The sequence below is a fragment of the Diadema antillarum genome, unplaced genomic scaffold (assembly GCF_040938485.1).
Source record: "Diadema antillarum isolate AM-2024a unplaced genomic scaffold, OU_Dant_1.0 seq00001318_RagTag, whole genome shotgun sequence".
Taxonomy (NCBI): Eukaryota; Metazoa; Echinodermata; class Echinoidea; order Diadematoida; family Diadematidae; genus Diadema; species Diadema antillarum.
In genome coordinates, this window is record NW_027272090.1 from 31,505 (window position 1) to 51,087 (window position 19,583).

At 38.2% G+C, this 19,583-nt stretch overlaps 1 protein-coding gene across 1 annotated transcript in view; it reads right to left on the reverse strand.

Moving 5' to 3' along the window:
* LOC139708187 (dynamin-like GTPase OPA1, mitochondrial) overlaps window positions 1-19,539 on the reverse strand; it is a 34,313-nt gene extending 14,774 nt beyond the window's left edge. Inside the window, exons 1-16 of the mRNA XM_071620161.1 lie at window positions 19,444-19,539; window positions 17,455-17,764; window positions 16,798-16,987; window positions 13,411-13,479; window positions 12,212-12,288; window positions 11,960-12,019; window positions 10,544-10,648; window positions 9,619-9,705; window positions 8,717-8,793; window positions 8,054-8,171; window positions 7,249-7,323; window positions 5,519-5,590; window positions 4,912-5,011; window positions 2,134-2,264; window positions 1,322-1,394; window positions 385-457 (exon numbers count right to left, since the gene is read on the reverse strand). Coding sequence (XP_071476262.1) covers window positions 385-457; window positions 1,322-1,394; window positions 2,134-2,264; window positions 4,912-5,011; window positions 5,519-5,590; window positions 7,249-7,323; window positions 8,054-8,171; window positions 8,717-8,793; window positions 9,619-9,705; window positions 10,544-10,648; window positions 11,960-12,019; window positions 12,212-12,288; window positions 13,411-13,479; window positions 16,798-16,987; window positions 17,455-17,764; window positions 19,444-19,472 — 1,646 coding nt within the window. The 5' untranslated portion in view covers window positions 19,473-19,539. The remainder of the gene's footprint in view (window positions 1-384; window positions 458-1,321; window positions 1,395-2,133; window positions 2,265-4,911; window positions 5,012-5,518; window positions 5,591-7,248; window positions 7,324-8,053; window positions 8,172-8,716; window positions 8,794-9,618; window positions 9,706-10,543; window positions 10,649-11,959; window positions 12,020-12,211; window positions 12,289-13,410; window positions 13,480-16,797; window positions 16,988-17,454; window positions 17,765-19,443) is intronic.
* Window positions 19,540-19,583: the final 44 nt, after the last annotated feature.

Sequence of the window (19,583 nt, forward strand, 5' to 3'; positions counted from 1 at the left end):
TGTGCAAATGGCTTCCACAGAAAATTTGTGTTGATGTGGGAAATATACAGAATTTTAAGACCTCAGGGTTTGACATACGTACCTGTTTGCTGAGATAAAGGTGAGTGACCTATACCCTCCATCAATTGCATGACAAACACTTCAGATCAAACATTTTGTATGTTCCCCCCCCCCCCCCCCCCACCCATCAGTCACGTCCTACTGTACATGTATATAACATTAGTCACATATTAACCCGTCGAGGACGAGTCCCGAGTACACTCGAGCAGGTGTCTATGGGAAATGCGTGTTGTAGCGAAATCAAACCGTCCTCAACGGGTTAAAGTAAATTCTGATAATTGCATAAATCCCCTGTGGGAGGCGGTACCCTGGAGGCAGACTCACCTGAACAATGCTGAATTCCTAAAGAACTGCTCTTCATATTGCTTGATGCTATCTATACTGTCGCTGGTATTACCTGGTGAATACAAAATCACACACAGAAGTGAGAGATGCTGGGAGATACTCTATACTTGGTATATATTTCACACTGATTCTATTTTCATGAGTTTCAATTTCAGTCAGCTGATATTCACTGAAATATAAATATGCACGTCTTTTCCAAGCTGAGAAATCGCTCTTAGACCTTTCTCCTGGAAACAGATAATACTTGTTTCTATTTCTGCTACTGTGGTTTTCAACTGCTACAACAACCACTCTGGAAATTGTCATACCACGTACACGCTCATATTCCTAAAATATTTTACTTGGAAAATTTTTGGCATATTGTACAGCATACTGTATTCACAACCTTTAAATAAAGTGTTCTATTCCATTTTTCATCATTAGCCATTTTCAAGAAATGACATTCATCCTGTCTAAAATGGGTGTCTTAAAAAATATGAGGCAGCACTTTCGATGTCAAATATCAGACCGACAGCTAGGGCTGGGGAAAAAAGTAAAAAGGGAACTGTTGATAATTTCATCACAAGTAATCGGAATACCACCTGCTGCAGTAGCATGAGTGCACATGGTATCGACTCAAACAACATTCATGTAAATCAACAACACACAATGTAAACAATGATGTTATACCATGAATACAGATTATGATTTTGTCTGTACATTGCATAAAGCTTTCCCTTCCCATCACTTGCTTTGCTTTTAACACACAGTGAAAATTTTTAGTTTGCTCAGTGATATGATCACATTTTACGACATGACCAAAATCTATATCGCATATCTTTAAGACTACCATCTTGCACAGTTCTTCCCCTCATTTCCACAAAACCTTCCCAAAAAAACTTTAATTTGAAGTCACTTTAAGAAAAGGATGTCTGACCTTTGCCTGTGACGACTGCAAAGTAGCCCAGGGCCTTCATGGGGAAGAGACGTCCCTCCAAAATTTGCTTTATCTGCATAGAAAGGGAAGGATGAGTGAGAAAGGAAGATATCATAGTTACATTGCCCGAGACACAGCACAATGATTTATCGGCTACATGACCACAGCAGGTTTAAATCAGTTAACACCCCTCTGCTTCGCATAAGACACATTACGCTGAAAATGCCAACCCATCTTAAACATGACTCATTTCGAATCTATACAGTATGGGTAAAATATCAATCAAATAATGAGAGTCAGGGTGTAAATCCATCCAGATACTTGTATTACAAATATATTTAACATAACACTATCAAACAGGGAAAGGAGACAAAAAATCACTTTAGCTCACCTACAGAGATTAAAAAGCAAATATAAAGTAGATGTTCAGTGTGGTAGAGTGAATAAGACTCTTGTCTTTAACCCGTTGAGGATGAGTCCCGAGTATACTAGGGCAGGCCTCTGTGGAAAATGCGTGTTGTAGCAAAATCAGTCCCTCCTCTACGGGTGAAAACAGAGGTCCTGAGTTCAAGTCCTGCTTACTGCTTAAGTCCTTGGACGAGAATTTTTTATCCACAAAGTCCCTCTCAACCCAGGTGTATAAATGGGTACCTGGCAACGCTGGGGTGATAATACTGGCAGGGTCCTCTGGTTGAGCAGTGCTCTACAATAAAGAGGATCTCGAGGTAAATAAGACGATATCATTATTGTCTTTCTAATATTCACTTGAACAGGTGAGTCAGTCAGTCAGTTGACATAGGTGTGAAACTTACCCTGTTTGTGTTGGTGGTGTTCTTCTCCGCCAAGTCCACTTTGGTGAGAACGAAGATGGTACGCTTGCCCGAGGGGTCGATGTCACTCACGAGATCGGTCACTATGCTACGTTCAGCATCTACTGCTCCATCTGAGAATGAGATGTCAGGCGAAAGTCGAAATACTGTAAAAGCCATATATTTCACAGAGTTTTTATTTTCATGAATTTTGCAAGTCGCGTGCTGTTTGTGAATTTTACAAGATATGAAAATACCAACTCTGATCCTGGCTGAACTGTGTGCAAGTGAACATTTCTCCATTCATACAGTGTAACTGCACTCCATGATTGTGAATGTAACCACTCGCGAAGTTGTCAGGAAGTCCCGATTCATGAAAAGTGAGAATCCCTAGATACTGTATATGGCATATACAGTATAAAGATAGAGGTACAAATTTGTAGGGGAGAAACAACGGACATATTAGGTGTCATGTTGCCCCATTGGAAACAGATTACTCAGCCACTATTTGTCAGATTGTACATAAGACAGCATTTCTCGTGGACAGAATTAAATGTGGCTGCATAAAGCAGATGGACAGTTCACTAAAAAGAGGCATTATGTGTTGTGTACGTAGGTGTGCATGTGTGAAAGATAGAAAGATTTGCCACCATAGAATAGATGTACATCAAAGTCATATATGTAAAGAGTATTACAAAAAAACAAATTTAAGGTAAGTTGCCTGAGAAGCAAGATATTTTGATATTTGTTTTAGAAATTGAACATATTAAGCTGATCATTTCTGGTCTGAATTACAGTGCTTCAGAAAGTTTTGAAATAAACAAGTTTTCCATTCTCTGGTGCACATTATCATGGTGTTTAAAGGGTGTGTACAGTTCTGGTCGAGGTGTAGATTTAGCTTTTAACATTTTGCAAGATATTCAGAAACCACTCTATGAGATGTCAAAGAGCATGCAGTTCTAAGGGGTATCAAAAGTTTATTCGATTAAAATCGGTTTTGAAATGGCTGAGATATCCAAAAACAAGGTGAAACAAAGAGATCCTAATAAAGTTGGGGCATGTCGCCTTTTATTATTAGCACTTTTTTTGATACCTCAGCCATTTGAAAACCAATTTTCATCGAATAAACGTTGAATCCTTCTTAAAACAAGGAAAAATAGAAATTACGCGGTGCGTAATATATGTCCCCGCCGGAAGTAGCATTTTGTAGCAAAATGTGCAATATAGGTAAAAAAATCAAGGTCAAAGGTCAAAGAAGTCAAAGGTCAAAATTCTGTGTAAAAGTTTTGAAGCCCTCACCTAGTGCCATCACATAAAGCAAACGGAATCGAAATCGGGTTAGAAATGGCGAAGGAGTAGCATTTTATAGCCAATGTACAATACAGGTCAAAAATCAAGGTCAAAGGTCAAAGAAGGCAAAGGTCAAAATTCTGTGTAAAGTTTTGAAGCCCTCACCTAGTGCCATCACATAAAGCAAACGGAATCGAAATCGGGTTAGAAATGGCGAAGGAGTAGCATTTTGTAGCCAATGTACAATACAGGTAAAAAATCAAGGTCAAAGGTCAAAGAAGGCAAAGGTCAAAATTCTGTGTAGAAGTTTTGAAGCCAAAACCTAGTGCCATCACATAAAGCAAACGGAATCGAAATCAGGTTAGAAATGGCGAAGGAGTAGCATTTTGTAGCAAAATGTACAATACAGGTAAAAAATCAAGGTCAAAGGTCAAAGAAGGCAAAGGTCACAATTCTGTGTAAAAGTTTTGAAGCCCTCATCTAGTGCCATCACATAAAGCAAACGGAATCGAAATCGGGTTAGAAATGGCGAAGGAGTAGCATTTTGTAGCAAAATGTACAATATAGGTCAAAAATCAAGGTCAAAGGTCAAAGAAGGCAAAGGTCAAAATTCTGTGTAGAAGTTTTGAAGCCCTCACCTAGTGCCATCACTTAAAGCAAATGGAATCGAAATCGGGTTAGAAATGGCGAAGGAGTAGCATTTTGTAGCAAAATGTACAATATAGGTCAAAAATCAAGGTCAAAGAAGTCAAAGGTCAAAATTCTGTGTAGAAGTTTTGAAGCCCTCACCTAGTGCCATCATATAAAGCAAACGGAATCGAAATCGGGTTAGAAATGGCGAAGGAGTAGCATTTTGTAGCAAAATGTACAATATAGGTCAAAGGTCAAGGTCAAAGGTCACGACTGAAATTCTGTGTAGAAGTTTCAAAGCTCCCATGTAGTGCTATCATATAAAGCAAACAGAATCAAAATTGGCTCATAAATGACAGAGAAGTAGCAAATTGAAGATTTTGATCACACATGGACGCACACACGGACACACGGACGGACACACGGACGGACGGACGGACGGACACACACACGTACGGAGCCCGTTTCATAGTCCCCTGCTCGAACTCGTTCGGCGGGGACAATTACATGCTCTTTCATATTTCATAAGCGGCTTTTCATTATCTCACTTAGGAATGTTCAAAACATGAATCCCTACCTCAACCAGTACTGTACAGTCCCTTTAAGACTGACCTGCTGTGTTTGAATTTAATATCAGACCTCATACAAGCCTGACTTCAATGAAACTTTGGATCTTATTTCTCTACAATATATTTGAAATTAACACCTTTCTCAAATCCACTTATAGTACATTGTAGGTTGGCAACTATCAATAAATAGGAAATTGTCAAACTCAGAAACTTTTTGTTCAGTTACTTTCAATGATAGTCTTTAATGAAAATTATGCACATTAAAGCGACTGAAAGACCTTCTTGCACTCACCTTGTATACACAGTATGATGGCATTTGGGTTGGACATGTACGACTTGCTCAGTTTTTGGATCGCAGTCTTTGTGTCTGAGGCCATGCCTGTTGTAACAGTCTGTTTGACAAGACAAGATCCAAACAATTTCACAAATGAAGGGAGATACATACTTGTAAATCAACAGGTTAATTCCATCTCTTTCTAATGATGTAGGACCATCATTTTGAAATTAACTTTTACTACCGAAAAAATACCACAATAGCAGAGCTATGGAGTGATATGCAATAAAAGCATCAAGCATGCCTTCATTCCAAATGCAAGAGTTTAAATATTAAATTGAACTTTCAGATAGAAACAGGACATTGGCAAAAATGGATAATAATAATGATAAAAAAAAAAAAATAGTGCATAATTTAAATTTCATTCAGCCGTCCTGGTCACATGCCAGTATGTCTTGCACATAATATTCTGAATTAGCTTTGTAAACAATGCAACCAGAAAACTTTTTGTTTGATTGTTTGTTTGTTTGTTTTTTGATGGGGAGCAATGTATCTTTCATGTTGTAACTACTTTTCCTGTCAATAGTCTAGACCATTTAATAACACTGCCAATTTGAGGACTTACACTGATCATGCCTGGAAGGTCCACAAGCACCATTCTCTGAATACCAGGCCCTCGGACACTCAGGGATATCACCTGGGGATGGAGGAGAGAAAATCAAGGGAAAGGAGCAGATCAGTAACACTTTAACCCAGATAATTATAATAAGCAACATAATAATTTATTTAAGAAGCAGTATAAAAGACATCTTTTATCTTTTTATTAAGATTGCATTGATGTATCTAATAATTCTTTCTATGTTCATATCGTTTTTTGTTTTTTTTTTTGTTTTTTTTTGTTTTTTTTTTGTTTTTTTGTGTCTGATGTTATTTTGTGCATCTTCTGTATAAAACTGATTTATGATTTTTGAAAACAACTTTGATTCCAATTCTACACGATTTGTAACAACGGTGTATGCGCGCCTACAGGCCTTATTGGCTTTTTATGTGTACACCATTTTCCATTTTACTTGTTGCCTTTTGTATTCTGGAACAATTCATGACTGTAATTCTGATGTTGTTGTTGTGGTTTCTTTTACATGTCATTGTTGTTTATGTTCATCTGTAACATCGAATGCTTCATGTTGTTTTTATTGTGATTGAAATGGAAATAAACGAATTGAATTAAATTGAACTTTGTAGACACAATATGCTCTCATTTACACAAAAATTCGACAGCATCCTAGCCCTTTCTTCCATCTTCATAATTTCCAAGTCTTTGGCTTTTATTTTTGCTGTTTGCTTGACATACAAATGTAACTCTTCCACTCACAAATTCAAATTTTACATTTTACTGGGAAATGGATTCATTCTGTCAGTCTTGTACATTTCTTTACATCTTTGATTTTTGATGCACGGTTGTATAATCTGTACACTTGTAGCAAAATTTTAAAATGCATTTCTTGCAAAGTGAATAAGAACCATATGTCCTCATTTATAAGACACATCCAAGTTTATTACCTCCGCCAAGGGAGGAGGTTATGTTTTCGTTACCGTTGGTTTGTTCGTTCATTCGTTCGTTTGTTTGTCTGTGCGCAATATAACTCAAAAAGTATTGAACGGATTGGGATGAAACTTGCAGGAAAGGTTGAGAATGACACGAGTACCAAACGATTAACTTTTGGTAACGATCCAAGAATTTTTAGGGAATTTATGAAGGATTTTTGATATTTTGGCAGGTTGGGTCAATGAATTTGGGAGTTCAGGCTGGGCATATTTGAGGTTTGCATGCACGTACTAAAGTGCGTGCCCTAGTTTCTGCTAGGGCGAGGCGCGTCGCGCATCTGAGGGTTTATGACGTAACAAAGGCTTCTATATTGGGGATCTCGGGCAATTTTTCAGTGGGTGGAAATCACTGATCTCCTATGGAAGAGCAAGATCATCGATGGAAAGTAACTGCTTGGCGGAGGTTTGCGCTCTCGCAGTGCTTTTCTAGTTTGAACATTTTTTGTGCACCTTAGCTTGTCTGTCTTCTCTTTCAGAGCATATCCAATATCTACTGTATCAGAAATGTCACTTTTTCCAATAGATTGCTGTACTACTGAATTTGCCAATCACTGCATTATAACCATACTGTTTATGGGACAAGACATATGGTTTATTCTAATCCAGACTTACAATGAAGGAATAAATTTGTAATCTACGGTATCATTCTCATAGTTCCAGGAAGAAAACCATAAGAAATAAAAAGGAAGAGAACCACAAGAAAAATAAATGCACGAAAATGAAATGAAGATCACAGAAAATGGTATTTACCTCCATACTGATGGTCTCTCCCTCTTTAACACTCTCCTTCATTCGCGTCTCTATCTCTTGTCGGAGAGACTTCAGCTGAAATAAAATAATAAAGTCTTTTGGTTAGATGAGAAAGAGATTCATAATGTAACATATGGCACGAACAGTCGTTCCTTGTGAAGCATATTAAACTTCTCCTTTCTTTTGGGGGGGGGGGGGGGGGAGGGGAACATATTCACAGGTTCTTGAATTCACGCTGCACGATTATCAACACATTTAAAATGTGCAGAGAATAATGTGAAGATCCCAACCCTAACCCTAACCCTAACCCTAACCCTAACCCAAGGGCGGTGAGTTAGCTCAGTCGGTAGCGCGTCTGCCTCACGATCCTAAGGGCCCGGGTTCGAACCCGAGTCTGGACTGAGCAATGTTGTGTGTAAGCATACCGTCCCCTCTAGCAAGAGGCAAAACACTCTGTCCCTCGGATAGGACATAAAATGGAGGTCCCGTGTATGAGAGAGTAACAACTCATGCACGTAAAAGATCCCGCTTCATTCATTCATTACAAAGAGCAGGGTGTTTAACCTGGTGAAGTGGTCCCACCTCACATCCAACTGGACCCCATAGAAGACCAGCTTAACGTAGCTGAATATGGGCTATCCAGCCATCTTCTCAGATGGAAAATGAACAAATAAACAAGATACTTTCATATGTTTCAGAATTCACGTTAGCCAAAAGTAGCACGAAATGCGTGAAAATCAATGCACCGCGAGAATTTGTGCGATTACAGAATCCTGCAGTGCTGTCACACGACATGGACACTCACCTCGGATTCCTTTGTGAGGTCAAATTCTCTGCCGCTGTCCTTGAACTGGGCCACATGGTTTGGCCCCTCGCTCAGGGTCACCTTGACCGGGGCTCTGGTCATCATCTGGCCAGCACCCCTAAAGCAGAGAAGGATTCAAAGAGTCACCAAGGCTTTCTGCTTTAATATCAACTGCGATCCATACAAACATGCATGGGAATTTTCATAGTAGTGCATAATTTTTGGTGTGATTGTGTGATAAAAAATAACTCAGGTGTATACGGGTTTCTCTCACTATACCTCATAGTAATTGTCTGCCTGTAGATCTGTAGATTTATGTCAATGCATTCATTTATTTGTCTATTGTTATTTCTTTCTCTCTGTCTCAATCTCTCGTTCTTTCAATACACACTATTTTTGGGTTTTTTTTAAAGATATATATTCCATCCACTGGCCACCTGTTTATCCACCAATTCATCAACATCGCTTTTCTACCGCCCTCCAAGTGAATTCCTTAAGATGATACACACTTTGATGTCACAATTTGCCTAACATATGACACCACAACACTGGGAATAGTTGGCTCAAGAAAAACAGATATTAAGTAATTGCACTGTTAGAAGCATCTAATCTTATAGAATAAGAAATACCACCAAACAGTCTATGATTGCTAGGATTGCTCACCTGGGGAATATCCTCGCCTGGGCAATCATTTCCAAGACACTTGTTTTTCCAGCACTCTGGTCACCAACAACCACCACCTGCACAAAAGCAACAATCATAAAGAAACATTTCAAAATTTTCAAAGTTTTAATTCTGTAAATTAACACCTGACCAAAGTGCAACCACAGACAAAGTAACAAAAGGAAGCTGAAAATGGAAAAAGTCTGGTTGTGGCACACGCTGACGCTGATGCCGACGCCGAACACTGGACGATTAATGATCACAGTGGCTCGCTTTTGCTGAAAAAGCCAGATGCAAGACCAACACATCAGCTTATCATATCTTTTTTTGTTTGTTTGTTTTTTTCCGTGTGGTTTTGGGCTTTAACAAATCAATGAATACACCTCAAGAGTTTTGAGGGCTCTTGCAGTACATGTCAAGTAACTCGATACACATGAAATTTTGAAATGTGAAATATAAACATGCCTCCTAGTTCTTTGAGCAAGAAAAAAGAGAGAAAACATATGAACAACTACACTCGCAGGGAACTGTGTACGAGGAGTGTGTTTTATCTAACAACATGGGTGAGTTGTACACCGTTTATTATTCCTCTTTGGAAAGGCAGTGTGAAAGATATTCGATTTAAAACATTCCTCTGCCTATTAACAAAATAGGTGATTAAAACAAATATGGCTTTTTGTAGAAAATACAGATTGCCCTAAATGAAAAAAAAAGAAAAGAACAAGCTTTATACCGTTGATCTTCATAAAGAAGATGGCGGTGATCATTACGCCATCCAACAACACACTCTTGAATCCAAGAGTCCATGCGCCTTTTAAAAGAATGGAACCCTTCTCAACACCCACTGGTGCCAGTGTGTGAGATATCTGTTGTGATGCCCTGATCATAGCTTGCATACTTACTCGTGGGAGATGATCTTGCATCTTGTACGTTGTGTCGAAGTCTGATAGCTCATCTAGGACTTCTGAGTACATGTCGATCAGGGATTTCTGGGAGGGAAACAGCAAAATGGGGCATAATATACCATATACACCAGTCGTTTTGAGTAACTACAACATTAACGTGCCATTATGAGTTTGGTAATAAGAGTCAAGATATATTATTGGTCATCTGGGAGTAAAAACATACACGTGTACCATCATAAAAAATGTGACTTACAATGCCACATATAGGAAAATCTTACTTCTTTGCATAAAACCTAGTCACAAGTGCAGCATATAAATGCTACAGAATACCTAAAGCACATTGACTATCTTTATAGTACCCCTCAACTTGCCAGGCCAATGTATACTCACACTCGGTGGCAGGCCTAGAATAGGTAATAATTGTGACTCATCACTTCTGGAACAACATTTTATTACCAGTCATAAAACTGATGTTTTTAATACCACACAAATGCAGAAACAACAGAGTCTGGAAGGCTACTTGGTAATCAAAATTTATGGACATTTTCCCTATCACAACCTCTTAATCTTGTGTCGCCTATTTCTAGCAAACATATTCAGCTGCAGCTCCGAATGGGTCTGTAGCTGCTGTGTAGACAGGTTAAAGTCTACCACAGGAGGCAAAATTGGTGGCCACTGGCTGTGCTAGACAGGTGGCTGCTATACACAGGGTCTTTAACAGGGTTTTTCTCTTGGGGTGCATTTTTCAGTGGTCGCATACGGCAGGTGGCCGCTATAGACAGGTGGTTGCTAAAGGCAGGTTTGACTGTACATATCCATGAGACACATCTTTCTGACCTTTCTCTATTCTGAGCTGCACCAGATTAGAATGAAAAGACTTATAGATTTTTAAAAAATCACCAAATAAGTCCGCCTTTCTCACCTTTTCCTTCCTACCAAGTGCATTCTTGTCTCCCTTGAGTAGAAGGGACTTCTTGAGGCGCTTGTTCTCTTTCTCCAGCCTGTCGATTTCTCGCTGGTATCGCAGCTGGTAGAGAAAATAAAAAAAGTAAATCAAACCAGAAATCAGCACCATGTACGGTACATGTTTGAAAAATGCTTAAAGGAACACAATCACATACATGTATAGTGGCAAGATGCACAATATGATTACAATGTCTAGCAATGCAGCCAAATTAGATCATCAAATGGGAAAGCTGCAAGTATCAATGAAGGTGATTAATGCCCCCACCTGCATTATTGCTTGGTGAGAGAATTTAGGCAAATAAAGTGAATATAATGACTGCGTCTCATATACAATTTTACCTGTCGTGTGCTAAAAAAGTTTCATTGAGACTGCTCAAAAACCGGGTAAGCACTTGCTCTGCTCCTACATTTTGTGACTTATTGTGTGTGTGTGTGTGGGGAGGGGGGGGGGGGGGGGTAATAGTATACCCATGCTTAAACTGTAAGATATCTCTTATTCAAATATTTTGATTTTCTAAAAATTAACTGAATTCCTAAATTATTTTGCAAAGTGCACAGACACAGGTGTAACATGTTATATTTGAAGACAAATACACTGACAGGTTCAAAGCAGAAAGTCATACAGATATAAAATGTGTGTGAATGTAGGAATGACTCTATTATACCACTTCAGTTGGGTATTTCAAATTAATGTAGTAAAAGATTATGTTACAGGATTATTTTTCAAACAGTTAGCATATTCAACATAAAGATCCTCTAGCAAGCTCCCCCCCTCCCCCCAAAAAAAAGAAAAACGAAAAAAAAAAAACAATCAGTAAGACATTCATTTTAATACAGTTGTTTGTAAACAAGTACAATGTGCACAGGCTTTACAAAAAAATCTGATACCCAATACACATTTGGTTAAGCAAATGAACAGGTTCAATTGAATTCATAAGCTAGTATTCCACTGTATACCTCAGTTGAAATATTGTATACGAGCCTGCCCATTAAATTTCAAGGTACCTGCATATTTTTCAAAGGTAATAGACTTTTATTATTATCACTATCTCCTTGAAAGAGGCCAAGATGAAACATGTACATTTAGACTGCTTCAAGCAGGACTTTTACCTTACATATCAACTGCTGTAGCACTGTCATCAGAAATTAAAACATTGGACATCACTGCAATATGCAACACGTCAATCTATGTTCTAATACAAGAAACTACTTGATATGATTATGTGAACACAGTTTAAACTCATTTGTTCCTTGTCTACATTGTGATAATGTATGTAGAAAGTGTACCCCCCCCCCCTTAAAAATAAAAAGCATGCATGTACACATTAGACAACCATTACTACAATGAATATTTCACTCTTTTTCCAGTTACCTGTGCCTCAAGAAATTCCTCCTTTATCCTTTCCATTTCATCTCTTTCCTGTTGACTTTGCTGAGGAAATAAGAAAAGGGGAATAAAGACAATATATTCATAATTATTCCTTCAATTTTCTGTCAATTTTGCATTTCAATTAACTCTGAACATTATTATGATATTCTCTAAACGTCATTCTTACATTTATCAGTAAAAACGAGATACCACTTTCCTTAATTCACAATAATACGTAGGTCAAAAATTGCTCACTTTGCCTGAAGATGATTGTCCCTGGGACTCTTCTGACTTTAGCTGTGACACCATGACACCTCTCTTGGAATTCGTTGCTGGATGGATACAAAGCAGAAGAGAAAGAACACCCATCTCTAGTTTTCCCACTGCTCAACAGTAAACACACGAAATATAATATGTTGATACTGAGCTCTTCCCAATGTGTCTGTCTGTATAATACTACGTGTATGTACAAGTGTATGTCTCTGTTTGACTGTATATTTCTCTGTTTATCTCTTTCTATCTATGTGTACAGTATCTATAGTACCCTTCTCTTTCTTTCGCACTTGTCCTTCATCAGTATGAATGAAAGTAGCCTACTGGTAATCATCAATATCAAGAACATGCAAATTTCACTGTGCATGCAAAACATACCATCACAAGAGCAAACAAATTGAACCAGCATGCAGGCAAACGTGCAGCAAACATGTTAGTTGCGGTGAAACAACTCAATAAAACAATGCGCCACCGAGCTCTCACAGTTTGACAGTAATTTCTGTTTTCAGGTGTGCACAAACCAGTTCATGTTTGATTACAGTGTATGTTATGATGTATATTTCTAAAGTATCTGGAAGAGTTCTGATGTCTTTTTTTAATACTTTTTTTTCTAGGTATTGTTTGGAATTCAGGTACAAAACATGTTTTCTGACAGTCAGGATAATTGATGTCAACCTACATTGTAGCACTGTTAGACTGTAATTACATGGCGCGTATGTGAACGAGGATCTCATTGCTTGTTACACAGTTTTTGAGATCAATTATTGACATAATCTGCCACATTCATCTTGCCCCTACATGAACATCAGATGACAATTTAGACTGAGAAGAGAGATGGTTTTGCAAAAATTTTGCATGGTGATGAAAATTTCAAAGACAACAACATTGAAATGATTTTAATTTTTTCACAAAATTTGACATACCTACTACTTTGCATGCTGGAATTCATTGAAAACAGCACTCTGATAGGTCTGGAGTTGAGGTGACTACAGTAAATTAAATCTACACCAAGCACTCTCAAACTGTTAAAAAAATCCTCTTCCAACAGAAAGAGGCATCTAAGAAATGTATGGATTGCATCACTCAGTGCACTAGAAATTAGCAAGCTACGGGTTAAATCTACAGTGTAGTTTATTTCCCAAACACTTCTTTGTGTGGTACGATGGACAAAAAATACACACCTTCCCATAGAAAGTTGGAAAGAGCTAAGGAACCACCCTCACCTAGCCCATGAATTTGGGGGTTGGGACCTGCAAGAGGGAAAGTATCAAACAAGAACAAAACACAAAAAAACAAATAATACGGAATAAGAGAAAATTAATGACTCTAATACAATGTAGATACACAAGTAAAATGAGATTTTTCCATGTGCCTAAAGATTAAGCAGTGACCAGTAAAATTGCAGGCTCCATACCAACTGTATCATTTCCCCTCTTTTTGAACATACTGCAGCTGGAAGCAAGACAATTATACAAGGAGGAGAGGAACACTACAAAGACCAAAAAGTCCTGAACAACATTAGAAATGGCTGGTTTAAATTGCTACTTAAGGGATTCTGTTTTGGATTTGTTTATCTTTTTAATAGGCAAGCACACATTGCATTTCAAAATCTAGCTGTAATATGAAATTAAGGGTTTTTTCACTTTGAAATTAACTATAAAGATGTAAAACAAGTGACCACATTTTGTGATCATAAACTGACTACATTTCTAGATAGAATTGTGGCAGTGGATATAAAAAGTAAAGACTGAATTGTGTATGTATCCAGACTGTCTTTCTTTTCTCTCTTTCAAATAGAAGCGCCCCTCCCCCACCCCACCGCCAAGCTCAACGTTACTAATTGAATGTTGAACCCTCACTGTTTAATCTATTGCAGATATACTATTCTTTTGGGATAACAGAATATCAATGCACAAGATTTCTAATGTCTGGTGTGTATATGAGGTACACTGTAGTACCAAAGTCAAGAATCATGTACAGTATAACAGCTCAAAGGCAGAATTACATGTTACTATGCACTATAAAAGCAAGTATCACGCATAAAACCAAAGCAGTGAACATGTGTGCTGCACTGGTGCTGATTAACCTATTCTTGTCTGGCAAAAATAGAGTTATTAAAGTCAGATGAACAGAATGGCAGCGGGTTACAGTACATTGATTCATATCATATTCTATGATTAGAAAGTACATGTATGAAAGGATTGTAAGGTTCACACGTTTCATGAAGCAGGGGAATTAATAACACCCTCATTGTAAATGAGACAAGGTGATACTGCCAAGGACTCACAAATCTCCCAACAACCTGCACATCAATTTTCACTGAATTTCCCCCTTTTGACATTACATACCGTATCAAAAGGGAATAATGTGTAATCCCTAGCATCACATTCTTATTTTGTATGACTTGCAACAGTGGGATTTGTATTAATTGATTAATCATTTTCTGTATACTTTGTGTACAGACCAATAGAAGAGTTTTGAGGTGATGGCATCAGCAATGCTTCTATTTCCTTTGTTGTTGTTGTTGTTGTCATTGTTGCTACTAGTATCACAGTTATACATGAAAACAAGTGAAACTTATCCTTATACACTGTACAAAGGTCTGAGGTTTAGGAAACTGCTGCCATTCTTCTTCATTTCATCTAAACCTCCTGTGAACTGGGCTTGTCATCAAATTAACTTGAACATATCATATGAAATTGCTATTAAAGAATTGCATGGTTTGTGCTGAGGTACCCTCCTTGAGGTGACTGGTAAAGTGAAAAATGATGATGAACCTTCAAGCTGCAAGCATTATGATTTCTTGTATGGCAAAGCCTGCAAAATAAAACAAGGTGTTTCCACCAAACACTGAACCAGTATATTGTACATTCTTATGTGCCAAAAATGTTATCCCTTCAAGAAAACAGGCAGTGCACAAATTGTCAGATGATTGTACAAATCACTGTGCATGAATGCAGCATTCTGGTGTATTTATAAGCAAAAGTGAACGCATTGGCAGTTGTAACACATGCATGTTAACATGAACAAAGCCCATAGGGAATTCAGTGCAACACCTTCAAATACTTGTTGTTATACCCACTGTACAATAGTATGCTACAATGTAATTTCACGGTCACAGTGTGAAAGGCAATTGCATTCATGATCAATGATATGTTTGGTGACTTGTTCAGACAACCAGGGGAAAAGATACCAACTATTTAATGGACAAACGAAAATATAGAAAGGAACTCTCACTTGATTTGAAACAGTGAGATATGAATGAAGATTCTATACCATGCCTGTACTTTAATACATGATTTGCATGCATGAAGTATGGCACTGAAGTCAATGCACTGTGGGTGCCACGTACTATGTAATGTACAAAATGTATACTCAGAAATGGTGTTTATAAAAGTTATGTATCTCTAGCTATGATCCCCTTTCAAAAAGACAATAATCTGCATGTTATCCACATCATAAGTTGGAGTGCATAGAGTGATATTTTCAATGGAATAGGTGGCAAAGAACAAAGAACAAAGCATAGTGATTTTACAGGGGAGAAAACGGGGGAGAGGACATGGTTTTGGGTACACTTACAAAACAATAGCATACAAAAGCAGACAGACCCATTCATCTTGCAAATGTGTTAATGCACACATCGGTTGGACTTTGTGCAACGCAAGAACTGAACAGTATACAGTACCCAGCACACAAGCGGTTTATCTACTATACCACAGCAAAACAACATTAAGAAGATAGCACAGCTACTGACTGGGTGGGGGAATCTTGAATACAACATTTACGGTTGTGCTGCAATTAGGAGACTGAACACAGCTTTTTACAAGTCCCTAATCTAATCTGTCAAAAATCTACACAGATTGTACCAAAAACTCAGGTGAGATAAAACCCTGAACTCATTGCCAATCTCATAATGCATCAACCCTTTTCGATCATTAAATTTCATGTTTGAGACAACTTCACGGTGTACATTTAATACTGACCTGTTATTATTTGCGGACGCCTCTGCAAATCAAGCAACAAGTTAACTGCCAAATCTGATACAATCTATAAAAGACTTAAACATCTCAGACAAAGAGCCAGAGTGCCCATATCTGACCACATCAAATTTTTATTTCAAGGGTGCAAAGCAACATTTTTCACATTTTTGGAGGTAAAGTCTACACTTGGGCATTTCCACAGTAAAAGGGTACATTTCAGGGATGTCACTTTATTTCTGCTTCCAACATGCATTACCCCAAGTACAATAAAATCTTTTAGAACAGTTTTAATATGAGAGATAACTTTGCACCAAAATTGCTCGATAGTAGCAATATATAAAAATTTTGGGCAAAATGAACAAAAAAATGGGAGTAATGTAGGTTTAGATTGCTTCTTTGAAGCAATTTTGGGGCAAAGTTATCTCTCATTAAACTTTTCTGAAAGATTGTTTGTATTGGGGGATAATGCAATTTGGAAACACAATAAAGCTACATCCCTAAAATGTGCAATTGTACCTTTTTACTGTGGAAATGACCAGCTGTTTTGCAAGACTCTTCGGAGCAGACATCCAGCAAAGAGATACTTACCCTCCGGTAACTCTGGCACGAGACTCTTGACAGAATCCACTTTCCTCTTCAACCATCCCTTCTCTGGTAGCTTCATAAAGGCCGAAAAACGCTTCATTTCGTTGGACATGTCCCGTAGCAGTGATCCGTCGGGGAAGTATTCATTCATCCAGCCCAGATCGGGCAGCTTTTCACGCCAGCTTTCATATGTCTGCAAGAAAAATGGAATCTTGATATCTGTAACTGGCTACTACGAAATATCAGAGCAACTCTCTGCAAGCCTGTCAGATCTTTATGACATTCTGTATTAAATGGCAAACTACGAGTACTTCTTTGCCAAAGAAAACTTGTTCTGCAAACCTTGAAATGAAGGTCAAAATTGTTTCTCCTAAGAGCACCAAACCACATGTCAGCATCAGTGAGAGACAGTGGCAGTGTGGATGATGATGTAAGTTGAAAATCATAATAGAAGAGCTATACTGGATTCTAAGACAAACTGAAATTAAATCCTCACACACAATAATCTGAAGTGACCACTCTTCATAACATTTCTCTGCAGCACAGATGCACAATGAAGGTGCAGATCTAACTATTTGTTTCTAAGGTTATTACAGTGTACCACAATACAGTTTTTCAATATCAATTTCGGAGAGTTTGTCAGTCAGTCATGTAGTTTACCATTTTCAGACTCGTGCCTCCAGCAACTGCCGATCCGATGACCAGATACCTAATCCTGACGAGCTTCAGGAGGCGCTGCACCCCTGCAAGCACTGACATCGGCCTGGCTCCAGCCTCGCTGACGACAAAGACCCTTGGCCGAAGAATCGCGTAGACGCGAGTGAAGCCGGCGTAGTTTGCCGCTTGCAGCTGGTAGAGGTAGGGGCCATGGGGCTGAAGGAGCGGTGTCTGTCTGGTCTGTGCAGGAACTCTGGCCTTCCTCACAGCAACACCCTGAACAGCTCGGCGCAGCTGCTGGCTGCTGTAGGGACTGGGATCACAAACCATTTATTTTGTTTTTAACAGCTAGATTCTAAATCCTTGCTAACATATCAAGTCATTGTCTAATGGAAAGTGGGGGGGGGGGGGATTGTTCAAATGTATACGAGTATAATGATTTCAAAACATTAATCTAAATATTAGGACATGGGTGAATAACTACAATCAATATCATACTACTGCTAAAGTGTAAACTTTCACACGTAATATTCAGTTTGTCTATACACTGTAATTTGGGTGACATGAATGTACAACTATAGGTTGCTATTTTGTTTTGTTTTCTTGTACTACACAGTTCAGCACAAAATTCACATAAATTTCGATGCACCATTTTTATCTTAAATGCTCCCTACTGAAGAGCAGAATTTTTACAAATCTTTGCACAATACACATACATTGCATAGAGTTACACCATTCTCTGCTATTCTGTGCATGACAATTGAATTCTCTTAAGAAATGAATACAACAATGCTGCACTGTCACACGTTCTTGTTGCAGTTTGGCATCAACATACTGCACTTTAAAAACTAACACAATACATAGACTATTTTCTTATTTGTCAAAAAACGGATGCACATACAAAATGATTATGAGCATTACATTGTATAACACTTTACAGGGTAAAGAGTTATTCATTTCATGTCCAGATGACACACAGCACTGGGCAAATGAGTTTGACTTGACTTTTATGTCCACTTCGAAGGTACTGGTACTGAAAACGAGGAATGTTCGCGTGCATTTTAATTTCGCGAATTTCGCGAGCGCCAAGATTCGCAAAATTAAAATGCACGCGAAAATTCTTGTCTACACTATAGTAATAGTATACAATGTACATGTATGTATTGAATGTCAGTGGCAATTGGTGAAAATTTCATGCCGCAAAAAAGGCTTTCAGCTCCAATTCGTGAAAATTTCATGCCACGAATATATCATGTTTTACAGTATGTTATTCAAGATACATTATTTTTATGCTCAGCATAGTCAGATATGGCCTAGGGCACCCCAGGCATTCACTAAACTATGAAGACGCAGTCAGTAAACGAATGAATAAAACTCAAAAGGAAAAGATGATCCTTTTTTTTTTTCATGCGAGTGACCGTCCTAATAAAATTGCCTAGAATTTAGAAACCACAATACCAGTATGTCAAATGAGATTCAGTTAGTGCCAATATTTTTCTGGCAATGCTATCAAACGCCCTATCAAAGATATTAAATAATAAGGGACCATGTAACCTTTCTAATCATCATGAGCACTAGATCTATATAATATAGATCTAAACTAAGTGTTAGTAGATTTTTTAGCTTTGACTTTCAGAATCTTGTTTGCCCTTTTTGAAATAAAATTGTCTGTTCCTTGACAGAGCCCTTCATACTTTCCCCCTCTACTTCCACCTGAAACCATTGTCTAATCAAGAATCGGTCCATTTTTACTTCCTGTATGGGATTGGCATGGTATATTTTCTACGAGGTTGATAGCGTCGAACACTTGCAACGTTAGTACTGTAGTCCCAATAATATAAACTTGTGTGATATACTATTCACGTACAAATTTGTAGGCCCTACACAATTTCATTGGCATTCGTTGCACGTACGCACGGCGGCGAGAGATGATGTGGAGCGAAGAGAAGGAAAACATTCATTCGTTACCACAGTCAGTTGCACAAAACTTACCCAAATGTCCCTGACAACATTCGTATCATGGTGTAGTCTTAGAAATGTAGATGATGAGAATCTGAGCAAGATATTATGATCATCACTGTCGAGTCGCGTAACAGTCGCTTACTAAATGTCCATGGTTTATTGGGCAAGCC